The following is a 14,870-nucleotide window of genomic DNA, read 5'->3' as shown; positions in this document are numbered from 1 at the left end:
GTCAAAGTCAGGTTTAGGGGGGGGGGGTGATGATACCAAAAAAAAAGAAAAAGCAGAAAAATCAAAGAAGAAGCAAATTGCAGAAACTGCAACACTTGTTCAAGTATCAGGGATGACTGGTTGACACACACAAAGAAACAGACACTTGATGAAAGAAACTGCTTGAATAAATCAATGCAATAAACATCCTAAAACTTCAATAATGAAGGGAACCAGACAACAGAACAGATAAAATGAAGAGGGTCTGCCACGAATCGACAACGGGATTAAAAACTTGAACCTGGAGCGCTTTGGACCCATGACTGAGACAATAATTTGATAGTATGCACTTTGAAAAAGCCCCAATTAGTAAAAATAGCCAATTTTTAAAATCAATACTAATGTTTTTCTGTTCTCACATGAGCTGCCGCCTCTGACCTGCACCAAAAGCCAGCCGTGTGCTAATGACACATGGGGAGTAACACAAACACAACAATGTGGGGATCCAGCTCATGTTCCCACAGGATTCAGTTCTTTAGGAAAACTGGATTTAAATGGATTCATCTAGATAGGGAGTGGGCAGTCGGGAGGGTTGAGGGCACTCTATGTTTTATAATTTCAGTTTTAATTGTTTGAAGTCAGAAAAGCACTTTGTGTTACTCTAGTAGGAAAAGTGCTGTATACAGAATGTTAAATTTGATGTTGAAAACAAAATAATCAGAATTTGCATCTGTTTATACAATATTGTATTATTTAACATGTTAGCTTGCAGCAGCACACCGTACATTAGCAGTTTGAACTGAAGAGACAGCCATAAAGAAGTGTTTACATCTTGGAGGAATTTTAAAAAAAAATTGGGCACCAAAATTAGGCCGCGTCAAAAGTTGCCTGTCAGGTAAAGCGCAGGGAATCTAAATTCCGGAAGATCCCCTTTCCTTCTTCCGCAGACGCTCGTGACGTCAGCAGGCCGCAGCTTCCTGTAAGCGGCTAAAGTGAGGGAGGTGACAAAAATGCTCTCCGCTCCCGCAGCCCGAGCTTTTCTCCTTCTGTCTTGGATTTCTTCGATTTCTGCGCTTTATTTTCACATAGGAGAGACGGAGAAGAAATGTTTCATAGAAGAAATCCCAGACGAGACGATGGTCATCGGTGAGTTGTAGTTACCTAGTTAGCCTCGCGCGTCTAGCTAGCAGCTGTGAGCAGCCAACTGCAATGACAGAAAACAGGTCAGACAATGGAAATGTGGGGGGGAAAAAGGTCTGCAGAATTTCACTAACACATTTGTCTGCACATTAATATAAATATATGAAGTTCGACAACATATTACACACTTTCAATGTAAATCAATTTATTCTGGCATATTAAAAATGTATATTTCTTAATTTTTTTCTCTCAGATACATTGGTTTAGTTTTATCCAAACATGTCAATTTAATTTATTAAAGTTAAAACAGTCAAGCATTAAATTATTTCGCTTTTTCTATGCAAATGAACTTTCTTAGGAGCGTTTGAGTTCATCTTAAACCTTTAATCTTCCTATAATGTTTACTTTAAGTGTCTTAAGAAACAGCTGTCCATGTTTGTCTTTTCAATTTTCTTTGTTTACCTGCTGAAAAAGTAGCTGCAGAGGTGAAATTAAAAATGAATGTAAGCGGTTGGTTCACCGTTGAGCGGTGTAAACTAGAGGGCCTGATGCCACGTGTTTCTGCCTGACAGGTAAATACCGCACCCAGCTGTGGGACAAACAAAGCGGCTCCTTCCTGCCGGCCACCCCTGGCCTCGGGATGCACGTAGAGATCAAGGATCCCGACACCAAGGTGAGCTTGGAAGCTCACGGAGCACGTCTAGGGCTTGAGCGGTGGATTCAAAGATCTGACCCCCTCTTTCTAGATCATCCTGTCACGGCAGTACGGCTCGGACGGACGGTTCACGTTCACCTCGCATACTCCGGGAGAGCACCAGATCTGCCTGCACTCCAACTCCACAAAGATGGCTCTGTTTGCAGGAGGAAAGCTGGTATGACCACGGGGATCTGACATGCTTTAGTGTGCAGATACACGCCGTCATATAATATCCACTGGTAGTACCAGCATATAAGTTATGAGTGTCATGAGAGCTTAATTGTACTCGGAGAGGACAAAAAATTCAAGTCAAGATTGAAAAGATAAAAACTACATTAAAACACCGAAATTTCTATTACGGCACAAACAAAAACTTCTGTGGAAATTTGGGATTAAAGCTGAGTTATGTGTTCTCTTTAGTGGCTGTTTTCTGTGTTATCTCCCAGACTGAGAAACGAGTCAGTTTGACATGAGATAAATGTGAAGTCATAACATCGCGTTCTGACCATATTTCCAGGACTCTTCATCAGTGAGTCTTCCTGACATAACCTTGAGTTCCCCACCACATTCTGACCATTTAAGGATAAAAGCTCTTTTAACAGGAAGTCAGTAGTAAAAGGCACATTTATTACATTTATGCGGAACATCATTCTTAGATAATAGTATTTATCTCTATAATATAATAAAAGAACTTCACCTAATATTTGCATTCAGCTAGTATTAATTTGCAGCTGCTTTGTTTTTGTTTTATCTTTTTTTTTTTTTTTTAATTTTCCTTGCAGTGAAATGATCTTTGTGTTCCATGAAAACAAGACGTCACTGTGAGATTAAACTTTTCTTAATCTATGAAGTAGATTGGCTTTTTTTAATTTAATGTACTTTTCAAATAAACTTTGTAAAACATAGAAACAGTAATTAAAATTTTTGTGAAGAGTTTGTTTTTACCCCTAGTTAGATTCTTTCACACTTTAATTTTTCTGCTTTTGTCCTGAAAATAAAACTTTTCTGTAAACACATTTGAAAAAAGAAAAAGAAAAATCATTCAAAAGCATTTTCATCTCTACTTTTAAATCTAAGGCAACTCCTTTTGCGTTTTTTCTTTGCGACACAAAAGCACCAGAATAAGTTTTATATTTTCTTCTTACGATGCAAAAAAATAAAAATACTGATTAGAAGGGATCCCAGGATTGACCCTTGTGGTTCTCCATAGTCAATGAAAGCATATCTACGGTGGAAACCAGGAAGGGAGTATAGATGCAATCTCAGGATAGATGTTTCATCTTCATGATCTTTTTCTTTCGTCCAACCAGAACATTGTGTTTGTTTCTAAAGGTTTTCTCTCATGGGTTCGGACTCTAAATAAAAAAAGTTCATCAGAAGTTCTTGATATGCGTTTTATGTCAATAAAAAATACTTTTCTTTTTTTTAGGGTTTCATGTCTTTTTTCATGGAAGTAATGCATTGATAAACGAGTTTAGGTTCTTCACGGTGCTGTGATCTGACAGAACCCGTTTCCTGACTTTGCAGAGAGTTCATCTGGACATTCAGGTTGGAGAACATACCAACAACTATCCGGAGATTGCAGCCAAGGACAAACTCACCGAGCTTCAGCTCCGAGTGCGACAGCTTCTGGACCAGGTGGAGCAGATCCAGAAGGAGCAGAACTACCAGAGGGTCAGTATGTTCTGGAGAACCGTCTCTTGCGGTCGCCGTGGCGTCGGCTGACTCACATGCTTTCCCTCGTGTCTCTGACAGTATCGGGAGGAGCGCTTCCGCATGACCAGTGAGAGCACCAACCAGCGCGTTCTCTGGTGGTCCATCACTCAGACGCTCATTCTCATCATCACCGGCATTTGGCAGATGAAGCACCTGAAAAGCTTCTTCGAAGCCAAGAAACTCGTGTGATCTTTTTGTTTTTCTTCCTTTGAGATTTTCCGAAGAATACGGCCGGTTCAGACGAGACAAACTTGTCTCAGCAAACTTGGACCTCAGCGATGAAACTTCCAGGACACGTGTGGTCTTCAAGTGAGCATCACTGACCCAGACTGATCCAAATGCATCCGTTTCCCCTGAAGTTATTTTAGGTTTTTGACATTCCAGCCACCGCTCTTCTCGTTGTTCTGTCCCACCAGAATTTCAGACCTTCAGATTGTCTTCAGCTGTTTCTGACTGCAGACATTTCCAACTCGATCTGCCTCCTGAATATTTCTGTCAGACCAACGGAACAACCTCTTCCATCTGGTTTATTTGCGCATCCCTATGCTATGGGGTCCCTCTTTGCACAGGGTGCACCACCTGGGCGTGGCCTAATCACACCACTCGGAGCACGCCATTGCTTGTGTTGTAAAAACTGACGGCTTAAAAATAACAACTGTATTGTCAGTATTCCTAGATTCCATTCAAATCTTTTTTTTTTCTGTGACTTTATTTATTATGTTTTGTGTATAAATTTAATGTAAATTGAAGAAAAAAAATGTTGGAGGTTCTTTACTGAGTGACTTGTACTTTAATAAACCTTTCAAATATCCATGAAACCTCCGATGAGGTTTCCTGTTTGTTTACTTCCCCTGGTTTGAATTTTCATGAAGTTCTCTGGAAGGTCGGTTCTGGTGAGTGGAGCAGAAATTCTTTGGTTTCGTGAATCACAGAGAAACAGGAAGTCTGGCCTCCATGACCAGGTGACACGTGAGTCAATGTTGATAATTCTGGAAAAAATTTCCCCCAAACTTTCACGTTTTCAGTTTCTGCTCAATCATTTGCTGCCAGGATTGGTCAGCATTCATCATTGACTTCTGGATTAACCAAATCCAGAACGCTTTCACATGTTCAGATCGGTGTCACCTTTGCAGCAACACAAAAGTGAAAAAAGGATATATAACTGCAAAGGTTTTAAGATTATTCTGGAGGAAATGTTCCCTCATGATGAATGAAGGTGAGACTAGACTTGAACCTCCTCTGTGAAAAAGCTTCTGATGGAGCAGAGATGGAAGATTTAATCTAATCCCTGTGATTTATTCTGTCCAGAACTGCTGCAATACTTCCACATGTCCTGGAATTCAAGTTTTGCCTTAAACTTTCCTGGGGTTTTTCACTTTCTCATTGATTTTCAGCACAAAAACAAGTTTGAGGCTCCTGTGAGGAAGCAAGGAATCCTGCAAACACGTCAAGAAGTGATGGCAACTCTTTTGCAGCCGTTTATCACCAGTAGAGACAGAACCTGCATCCATGGTTACTTCTTTTTGTTTTGTCACCGGTGATGTGGCACACTCTTGCATCACAGCAAGAAGGTCCTGGTTTGAATCCCAACTAGGTTCTCTCTGTGTGGAGTTTGCAAATTGTCCTGCGTGGGTTTTCTCCCACAAACCTTCTTTTAAAGGTGATGGCTTACTCTAAATTGTCCCTTATGTGTGCATCTGATTGTGTGGCCCTGCAACAAACCTGTTCAGGGTAAACCCTGCCTTTTCCCTGCTGGGATAGGCTCCAGCAACCCAGTGACCCCGCAGGGATTCAGGAAATGGATGGTAATGTGGCTGCACTCTCACCTCACAGCATGAAGGCTCTGGTTCCGTTCCCGGCTGGGTCTTTTCAGTGTGCATGCATGGGTTTAGTACAGCCTCTTCCCACAGTCCAAAGACAAACAATTCTTCTTCTGGTCCCTTTAAATGACCCCTCAGATGTGAATGTGAGCGGTTCTTGTTTGCACCCCCCCTTCACCCAAATGGATCGGACTCCAACCAGGAAGAAACTGCTTTTGAAGGGGGATGGACGTCACTGATACTGTGCACAAATCAACCCGTAAACACCTCATTTATTTCAAATTATATGCAAGATGATGCTAAATTAAGTGGAGTCCTGGATTGAACGGGATAGATTAGGAGCGTACAGCATTAAGGGGCCTAGAACGGTCAACATGAACCTCATGAATGTATTTGGATTGTTGGTTTGTGTCATATTTTTCAGCTTGATGTTAAGGTTTGTTTCTGTGTGGACTGCATCCTTATATTTTTGGATGGGCTTCATTAAGCATGATGCTTCAGCCCGGGCCTTTTGGGTTAATGTTAATTATTGCTTATAAATGTTAAGGTTTTTAAAACCAAATCAACTTCAACTTCTAAAAATGGGTTATTTTTTACTAATAAACACAGAAGCTGCACCCAGCAGACCAACTGCAGCTGTTCTAAAAGAACTGAATAAAGTTGTTTGGTTTACAAAACCACAAAAACCTTCAAATCTTATTAAATTTGTCCTTTTAAGATTTGACTATATTTTGGATTTCACCTTAGTTTACCAACAAAGAAATGTCTAACCTATGTTTTCCAACCCACCTGCCATTGAAGCATCTTATTGGCCAAACACACCTGATCCAGGTGATCAGCAGCAGACAAGACGGGGTTTCTGGAAACCCGAGGAGGCCGACCTTCGAGGCCTGGATTTCAGCTCTGGTCTAAATGAACTGATGGGTTTCACCTCAGAGCAAAACAGAAACACACAGCAAGAGCAGATATTTTGAACAGTAAAATTTATTGCTTGGTTTTGGCTCCAATCGGAACCAAAGTCCAAACCAAACAATGATTAAAACTGCTAAAACAGCAAGCACACGTCTGACCCTTTAGTCCGTTCCACGGCCTTAGACAGAAAAGAAAAAAAAGGCTGCGTGTTAAAAACCAGCATGTTGCATAGGTTTGGTCTTTCACACCTCCAACAACACACTACAGCACAGCACAGACACACAACATGAAACACACGCATCTGTTCATATCAAGAATAAAGATCTGACACGTTTGGCACATCATACGAAAAAAACCATATCAAACACACCATACTTAGTGTCATTATAAAGGGACAGATGGTTTATTAAGACAAGTCGTTGGTTCAGCTGTACAATAGAAATGTAACACTGTCCTGTGTGCAGTTGATGACCTGTTGGACACACAATTCTGTCAAAAGTTAAATTGAAGAGTTAGAAAACAACACGTCAGCAAAGTAATTTCTCCTGACTTCTGTTACTGAGTTCAGCCGCGTCCCTTACCGTGAAGGGAGTCAGAGCAGTTACGCCCCAAAAAAGCTCAAAAAGGCTAAGTTAATCCTTGTTAAAGTTCAATAAAATATGCAAACCTAATAGTAATCGTTCGTTATTTTTTTCCAAAAGTTTTCCTAAGGTCATAAAGGTTTTGAAGCTCTTGCAGCGGTTTCTGGGTCTGTCTGAAGGTGCAGTGACACCTTTAAATCACTAGATGGCAGTATACATTTTTTATTTTTGGCTGTTGCAAAAGCATCAGTAGCAGTTTTCAAACTGAGATTTGTTTACAATTTTCGCGAATTTCTCAGCTCACAACTCTTTTTTTTTTTTAAACTTAAATATGTGTTCTTCAATAATTTGGTTGAAAATTTTGAAAGGACTCTCTGGATTACATAAGTAATCCCAACAGAGTTACTGAGAAAGGAGAGTAGCTGAAAATCCTCAAAACTTGTAGCAGTTTGCGTCGAGCCGATGTGTAGCTACGTTTCCCGGAAAGTTCCCCGGGATTTGCAGCTGGACGCAGAACCGGCTCAGCTTTAGCGCGCTTAGACGGTGAGATGGTGCATCTTCTTGGCAGCTTCTTCACACACCACCTTGGACGTCTTCTCGGGGCTGTGAGCGGGACTTGGGTTCGGACTGGGGTTGGGGGTGTTGGTCGCGCTGTTGGGATACTCCCTGTTGCCGAAAATGATGCTGCCGACTCGCACGTTGGTGGCGCCCACCTCGATCTACATCGGAGACAAAGAGTTTTTTTTTTTCCTTCTTCTTTTTTTAAATCCTGGAATTAGTGATGACAAAATTCTAAATGACAGAAAAGTGACATCAATTTCTACATTCATTTGAATGCATAAGCATGTTAGCTTATTATACCAGCACAGTGCTGCAATTTAAGAAGAACACGTTTAATTTTAGAGAGTGAAGCAAAATAGCAACACTTAAATTCATCGTGTGATCTATGCTATACCCCGTCATCCTTCATGATATATTTAGAACCACTACAGTTTCTCAAAAACTTCACGGCTGCAGGAGAACATTAAAGAGTCAATGCATATGCAGCATAAACAACAGAAAACTATTTTACTTCAACTCTCTGTTCCAGCTCCAAAAGTGATTTCAAAGAACTAAGACTATGTCAGAATTCCGACCGCAACCCCAATATAGTGCACTATATAGTGCTTTCGCCATTCTGCAGTGCTGTCAGAATCTACAATTCCAAAATCGAGAGCCCTAGAAATTTCCCAGAAGTCTCTGCGAAAAACCATTGTGCATTGATGCTCACTAGATGTGCAAATATAGACCACAATGCATTGAGTTGGAACAATTTTTGCCAAAAAATGTATTTAAACGTGTTTTTTTAATAAAACAACGTTTTTATCTTCAGAAGACAGTGGACTCATATTTTAACTTTGTGGAATCGACGACGTCATATTCATCATGTAAAAAATAATAATAATAAAGTAGAGAGCAAATTGCTTTAAAAATTCAGGGCACTACATTGTGGCGCATGATAGTTTTTTAGTAGTTAGGGGTGCAGGTGGAATAGCTCCAGTTCACAAAAACCAGACAATATGACATCACGACAAATCTTTCATCCTAATGAGCAGTGTCTTTTTTTTTTTTTTGCAGCGATATATGAGAACTGGACCTGGAGTGTGACGTCACCCATAGAAAACAGCTTTCATCCGGCTCCAATCAAACAAAGTCAATTCAGTCGGCATTTTTTTTTCGCTATACAGATGCCATCTGAGGCATCTTATTGGTAAGTCTATAACTTGAATAATTTAAATGACAGAAGAAAACATTTTAAAAAATTAGGATGATCAAGAAGATGTTTAAAAAAGCAAGAATGGTTATTCTGACTGAGTAACAGCTGTTTATTTCTCTCTTGGCTTCTTCTACTTCCTGTTTGGAACGTGAGGAGGGATGGGTCACAAAGTCCAGTTCACATATACAGTCAATGATTGAATCGCTGACAGCTTATCCGATTGAGATCACCCCACAGAGAGTTTGGGAACGAAGCAAAAGTGAAGAGAAAGCCTCACCGCGTGTTCGAAGTCGGTGGACATGCCCATGCTGAGCTCCACCTCCTCCAGGGGCAGCTTCAGACTGTCGCACACCTCCTGCCTCCGACTCAGCAGCATCTGTCAGAGAAGAAACACGTCGATGTTTGAGGGACAACAGCAGCTCAATTTGGGTTTTTTTAAAGTCCCACTTTGATCATCTTTTGATCTTTTTTTTCTTTTAAAGAGTTTCCAGTTTTCTTTTCATTACGATGACATCGTTTTTAACCAAAATGTTAAAAAGCGGCATTAGAAATTCACCTCTGAGGTGTGGGCGGGACTGTTGGTGCAGAGTAACCCCGCCCCCCCTTCCCATCATCCATCTGTTTACATGTTCTCCAGCTGGCTTACAGCCCTTCACACCCTCAACCTAACATCAGTAGTGCAACAAAAATGGCGAGCAATATCAGAGCTGTCCAGCCGTACAGTTTTAGCCAGATTCCAGCTCAGGCGAGGAAAAAAAAACATGCACATGGACATGGATGGATTTCTCTGACAGTGGATGCATCAGAATGGACACAAAAATAATTTAAAAAAAAATCCAGTAACACAATTTTAAGATTATTTTTTTCAATATATGTTCTCCACATTTAAAAAGAAAAGCCCCAAGAACATTTTAAAAACAGTTTTCCTCATAGTGGGTCTTTAAGGACTACAGAATAAAAATCAGGAGGCATTTATTTTAGTCTGTGGAACAACTTTCTACCCTGAAAGTCTACCACTTATTTTAGTAATCCAGGTTTTTGCCACAATATTATTTCAACATTATAATTCTGCAAAAGAAAAATACATTTTGGTTGTAATAGTATATTTAATAAAGTTTTCTTCAAATTACCTAAATACTTGCAAACACTATTTTATTGGTGTAGAAACCACAAAAAGTTGGTCACATCCTTCAAAATAAAGTTTTGGACCTTTGGATCTCATGGAGAGTCGAGATTGGTCACGATGTTACCTGAAAGTCAGGGTTGGGGCCCAGAGTGAGGTCGTAACCGTAGCGACCGATGGTCATGAGTCCTAAGAAGTGCAGGGCGGAGCACTGCGACACGATGTACTTCACCGTGCTGACCGTCTCCTCCGGCGGCAAGCCGTGTTTATCTGCAACACACACCGTCGGTGAGACGCGAGGCCCGACGGCGAGGCAGGCGTTTGCGCTCGGCAGCACTCACTCTGCTCTCCGCTGGTGTTGATCTGCACCATGACCTTTAACCTCTGCGTGTCGGCTCCTCGGAGGCGCTGCCACGAGCTGTTGACGCGGTCGGCCAGTTTGGCGGAGTCCACCGTCTCCACGAGGAACAGGTTAGAAACTCCTGCAGACACAGAAGGTTCTCCTTATGCTCTCACAGAGGAGGAGGAGGAGGAGGAAGGACAGATGAGTCACCCACCTAGAAGCTTGTTGACGTTATTCTTCTGTAGATGTCCGATGAAGTGCCACTTGATTTCAGGACATGACTCTAAAATCTGAAAATGGGGGGGGGACAAACGTCACAAGAGGAGGTGGAAAGATCTCTATCCACCTCCAAGTTAAGAACCTACCAGAGGGTCAGACGCTTTCTCCACCAGTTCATTGACCTGTGAGAGGAGGAGAAAGGTCAGTGTCTGCTCCTTCAGGGGTCATGGGACCCCAGCGGTTGTTCTGACTTACATAGTTCTCTCCAAAGTTGCGCTGCCCGTGTCTGTAGGCCTCCACGATCATCTCTGGGGGTTTGGTTTTGCTGACAGCGACCAGGCGAGGCGTGACAGCCGGCAAGGTCTGTGGAAGGAGATGCAAGGAGGACGTGAAGGAGCATGCGTAGCTGCGCACGTGCGTCTGTCTTCTGTTTAGATCAGAACAGCTGGAAACGTGCCCCACATCCTGATGAGGTTCTTAAACCTACCTATTAACTCATAGAACCACAAGGAAGGTGAAAGCAATTAGGGATGGAAGCGCGCGTGCAGAACACGTACGCGTGCAGTCACGCGTGGTGTTGTGACAGAAAGTGTTGCCACCAGCTGCAGGCTCCCATCCAAAGGTTGGGATGTTTGGAGGTCTTACATAACCAGTCGTGATTTTCCACCGGCTCCTTTCAGGAGCAGCGAGACTGGAGCCGCGGAGCTCCGGACCCTGTGGCTGAACTTCCGGTTTGCACTCACCCGGGGCCGCCGCGTCGCCGCCTGGGTCACCCGCTCCAACACCGACTGGATCGCCTTCCCAACCTCCTCCGACATTGCTGCTCTCCACATACCGTCACACGGCGACGCAGCAAGACGTAGATGTGACGCGTGCGCCGTGACGACAATCCTCTTTCAAAATAAGAGTTCACCTGGATTGGGAGGGCATTGAGCAGAGTGCGCCCCCTGCCGGCCCGCCCTGTTAACCTCACCAACAATAAAAGCAGGTGTCAAATATAATTGAAAACAGCACAATCATTCATCTTTTTCTTCCGTTTGTCCCTTTCGGGGTCACGGGGCTGCTGGAGCCTATCCCAGTCACTCATTAGCAAAGGCAGGGGACACCCTGGACAGGTCACCAGTCTGTCACAGGGTCACACACTCACATTCATGGACAATTTGGAGTGATCAATTAACCTATGAAACATGTTTTTGGACGGTGGGAGGAAGCCGGAGTCCCAGGAGAAAACATGCAAACTCCACACAGAAAGGTCCCCCATTGATGACCTGTTTCAGGTCCCCCAGCTGGGACTGGAACCAGGGGCCTTCTTGCTGTGAAGCAAGAGCGCTAACCACTGCTCCACATATCATAATATGTATAAATATGAGTTATTGAAACAAAGATATTAATTTAAAATGTTTTTTTTTTCTTTTAAAAATCCGATCAGTATTTCTTAGCGGATGAGTCACATGTATTTTAAAACGTATCAACAAAATTCCAGGTTAAGTTTTCAGAAAATTAACTAAGGTAGAAAAACGTCCAGAACTTTCTCACATTACCTGTTTTAAGAGTGATATAAAGAAAATGTGGTTTTCAAATAGTGATCATGCAGTCTAGAGGTGAAATTTGTACCGTCAGACAAGAGAATAACATAAAAATAATTAGGGAAATTAAAACAAACAAAACTCAGTTTTTGGGGTTCAATTTAATATTGCCTTTTTTGGGGGGAGGAGGGGGGGTGTTTTATTGTTTAAATACGGTCACTCCTTTTCACAAATGTTTTTTTAAATTGCATTCATTTGTTTTAATTGCAAAATGGGGCCTTTTTGTTCAGAATATTTACCTTTTAAGATGTTAAACACTGACAACATAAAAAAACACTCAGCTTTTTGTTGACAGCCACCAAATAAAAGTATATAGTTTTAAACTTTAGAAAAATTGGTAACCCTTTGTTTTAGTGTCAAGCAGCTAATGTTTTTAATTTTAAAATACCTTAAATTTTTTTCCTTTCAACGTGGAAACTTTTAAACTTGATAGAGCTCAAGAATAAACAAACTGAATCCAACTTTTTAATATTTTATGAACAAATACTTGCCTGCTAGTTTATAACAAGTTTGCCAGCTCATGAATGGAAATTACGCATATCTTAAATATTCAGCTGACTTTAGGTCTATCAAATTATTAAAATAGTTCAGCATTTATGTCTTCATCACCAGCATTCCCAACATTGTTTAGCCATTATAGCTTTTTAACAGCTAAGCTATAAAAAAAGCTTTCGAATTCCTTAAGATAAGACTAACCCTAACATTTAAGATATTCTTTTTTTGTTTAGCAGCTCATCCTCCATTACAAAAACACTAAATTCTTGCTGCATCTACAGGAAAGAACACATACAGTAACATTTCGTAAAACCAAACAAATGCACGGATAAAAAGAAAAATAGTTTATTAACAAACAAACATCTCAAAACCAACAGACTTTCATTGTGAATGAACTACAATGGAATGAGAAAACAGGAGGCGCCGCTGTGCTCTGCTCATACTCGCTCCAAAGCCTCCAACATGATGATGCTGTTTCCTCGGATGACCTTCGGGAAGACAAAAGGAAAACAGATCAGATCTTTTCACGTTTACACATTTATTTTTACACAATTGTGTGTTGAATAAGAGAAATGTTCTAGTTTGGGAAAAACTACTAAACCCTTTCCTGAGGCTGTCACATCAGGAAAAACCACGAACCTGCCAACGTTTGGTTTCACAGATATTCACTGGAACAGGCAATTGTTATTTGTTCTTCCGTAAAGACAGGTCAGTTTTGTTTCAGATAAACTAATTAGACATCTTTGGAAAAGCTGGAGTATTGGGGGGGGGGGGGGGGGGGGGGGGGCAGTATAATATATTTAAGAGAGATTTTCAGTAGGCATTGAGGCTCCCCTGTTGGTCTGGATGTATTTATTTTAAGTAGTAATGAACTTTTGGCTACACATAAAAATGTGGAAATGTTTTCCAGTAACCCTGCTTTATTTGCAGCTAGTCACGTGGATCAGGTGGATTTCATCAAGCAGAATCTGCAGCTTCCCGATCTAGAAAACCAGTAGCAACTAGAATACAGATGCCTGGAAAACAAACGAGGAAGTCTGTCTTATCAATATAATGTTATATTTACAAGAGAAAGTGGATAGAATAGGTTCTTTGACTAAAGAATTTTGAATAAACTTCGAAACAAAATTTGTTTTTGTAGAAAAAATTAAAAATTAGTTGCCGGAAATGATCAAAACCACTAAATGACCAACTGGGATTGCTTTAATTTATTTACTTTGACATGTTCTTGTGGCATTTTTCTGATGAGGACATATATTTAAAAAAAATATGCTTAAAATTGCTTTTCTGCGTATTTCTTTATTCAAAATGTAGTGAATTAAAAGGAGTTAAAAAAAAAGTAATTAAAACAAAAAAAGTGTATTTGTGAGGTAGAAAATTTTCTTTATCAAAAAGATGATTTTTAGAACATTTACATTTTTGTTACTAACTAGCAGACCCCTAACATATTTTATTGGTTCATATTTCTTTATAGGATTGTCTGGTTTGTTAGGAAAACAGTTGTGCATGTTTTTATAAATCTATGTAGACAGCACTCAAATTGGTTCAAATTGTCAAAAGATGGAATTGCTAATAAAGATAAAAATAAATAAAGAGTATGATCTTTAATTGAACCTATTCGTCCTGCTATTACGGGTGGGGTAAAACATTGAATTAAACTATTCCCTCATGCTTCACAGTTCTGCTCGGACACTGACCACCATCCCGATGGTGTTCTGCTGTCCCCCGGGGCCCATCTCCAGACAGTCGTCCATCACCAGGTTCATGAAGGGGTCGAACCCTCGCAGGATGCCCTGGACGTGTCTGCCTCCATTCAGCTTCACTGAAGAAAACAAAAAGAGCAAACTGATGAACATGAAGGCTGCTAGCTTAGCTAAAAGCGAATTTAATTTCACAAGAAAAAGCCGGCGAATGAATAGAAATATAGTGTAATTTTGAAATATGTATTAAATAATGAAACGAGAGTTTTAACTCACGGGAAAGCTTTTTGTCCATGAATCTGAAAGACAAAAACATTATTTAGATTTAGCTTCAATTCCTAGCTGTTCCGGCTAACGGTGGCTAACATGGAAACATACTACAATCTCGCGAAAAAGACCGAAGCTATCAGGCCTATCATCTTTCAAAAACTTGCAAACTTACTTCTTTAGCTCTGGTGGATGCGCTTTGCTCATGGTGTCTGTATTTTAACGAAACAAAGTCGTGTTTCAATTCACAAAACCGCGTAGGAAACGCGTGTGGACCGGGAGACCGGAAGTAAAACCCTGTGACCTTTGCTGTGCTGCGCCCTCGTGCGGCTGGGAGGAGTAATCTGGTTTAAAAAGGGATCAGCCAAAGGCAAATAATACTATTTGCAGTTAGAAAATGACCAAAACAACTATAAAAATACATGCACATGAAGTGTGTGATATATTTTATATATATATATATATATATATATATATATATATATATATATATATATATATATATATATATATATATATATATATATATAGAAAAC

The 14,870-nt window shown here is 40.7% G+C and overlaps 3 protein-coding genes across 4 annotated transcripts; 1 reads left to right on the top strand and 2 right to left on the bottom strand.

Moving 5' to 3' along the window:
* The first annotated feature begins 918 nt into the window (after positions 1-918).
* Positions 919-4,355, top strand: tmed4 (transmembrane p24 trafficking protein 4). Its single transcript, XM_004070303.5, has 5 exons — positions 919-1,125; positions 1,692-1,792; positions 1,866-1,991; positions 3,344-3,490; positions 3,572-4,355. Exons 1-5 carry the CDS (start codon positions 990-992, stop codon positions 3,719-3,721), a joined length of 660 nt encoding a protein of 219 aa, XP_004070351.1. The 5' UTR covers positions 919-989; the 3' UTR covers positions 3,722-4,355.
* Positions 4,356-6,318: 1,963 nt separating this feature from the next.
* On the bottom strand, positions 6,319-11,201 carry plpbp (pyridoxal phosphate binding protein). Of its 2 annotated transcripts, none has more exons than XM_004070304.5 (8): positions 11,030-11,201; positions 10,542-10,649; positions 10,433-10,468; positions 10,282-10,357; positions 10,066-10,206; positions 9,852-9,994; positions 8,879-8,977; positions 6,319-7,564 (listed from the first exon to the last, which is right to left on the bottom strand). In XM_004070304.5, exons 1-8 carry the CDS (start codon positions 11,117-11,119, stop codon positions 7,382-7,384), a joined length of 876 nt encoding a protein of 291 aa, XP_004070352.2. In that variant the 5' UTR covers positions 11,120-11,201; the 3' UTR covers positions 6,319-7,381. The 2 variants fall into 2 exon arrangements, with proteins under 2 accessions (XP_004070352.2, XP_078806080.1); XM_078949954.1 differs by having other exon boundaries at positions 10,774-11,076.
* Positions 11,202-12,696: 1,495 nt separating this feature from the next.
* Positions 12,697-14,666, bottom strand: snrpg (small nuclear ribonucleoprotein polypeptide G). Its single transcript, XM_004070305.4, has 4 exons — positions 14,510-14,666; positions 14,344-14,366; positions 14,065-14,189; positions 12,697-12,855 (listed from the first exon to the last, which is right to left on the bottom strand). Exons 1-4 carry the CDS (start codon positions 14,539-14,541, stop codon positions 12,805-12,807), a joined length of 231 nt encoding a protein of 76 aa, XP_004070353.1. The 5' UTR covers positions 14,542-14,666; the 3' UTR covers positions 12,697-12,804.
* Positions 14,667-14,870: the final 204 nt, after the last annotated feature.

This window comes from Oryzias latipes, chromosome 7 (genome assembly GCF_053564925.1).
Source record: "Oryzias latipes strain Hd-rR chromosome 7, Olatipes_Hd-rR_3.1".
NCBI lineage: Eukaryota > Metazoa > Chordata > Actinopteri > Beloniformes > Adrianichthyidae > Oryzias > Oryzias latipes.
This window is presented reverse-complemented; position numbering and strand designations above follow the sequence as displayed.

Bases quoted from the DNA above. Each gene is read 5' to 3' on its own strand.
- plpbp (XM_004070304.5), bottom strand. From the start codon at position 11,119: ATGTGGAGAGCAGCAATGTCGGAGGAGGTTGGGAAGGCGATCCAGTCG. The intron at 10,469-10,541 runs GTAAGTCAGAAC...CTCCTCTCACAG, and splicing joins GCAACTTTGGAGAGAACTAT to GTCAATGAACTGGTGGAGAA. The intron at 8,978-9,851 runs GTAACATCGTGA...CTTCTCTGACAG, and splicing joins GCCCCAACCCTGACTTTCAG to ATGCTGCTGAGTCGGAGGCA.
- tmed4 (XM_004070303.5), top strand. From the start codon at position 990: ATGCTCTCCGCTCCCGCAGCCCGAGCTTTTCTCCTTCTGTCTTGGATT. The intron at 1,992-3,343 runs GTATGACCACGG...CTGACTTTGCAG, and splicing joins TGTTTGCAGGAGGAAAGCTG to AGAGTTCATCTGGACATTCA. The intron at 3,491-3,571 runs GTCAGTATGTTC...TGTCTCTGACAG, and splicing joins AGGAGCAGAACTACCAGAGG to TATCGGGAGGAGCGCTTCCG.
- snrpg (XM_004070305.4), bottom strand. From the start codon at position 14,541: ATGAGCAAAGCGCATCCACCAGAGCTAAAGAA. The intron at 14,367-14,509 runs GTAAGTTTGCAA...TTTGTCTTTCAG, and splicing joins CATCCACCAGAGCTAAAGAA to ATTCATGGACAAAAAGCTTT. The intron at 12,856-14,064 runs GTCAGTGTCCGA...GTCTTCCCGAAG, and splicing joins AGAACACCATCGGGATGGTG to GTCATCCGAGGAAACAGCAT.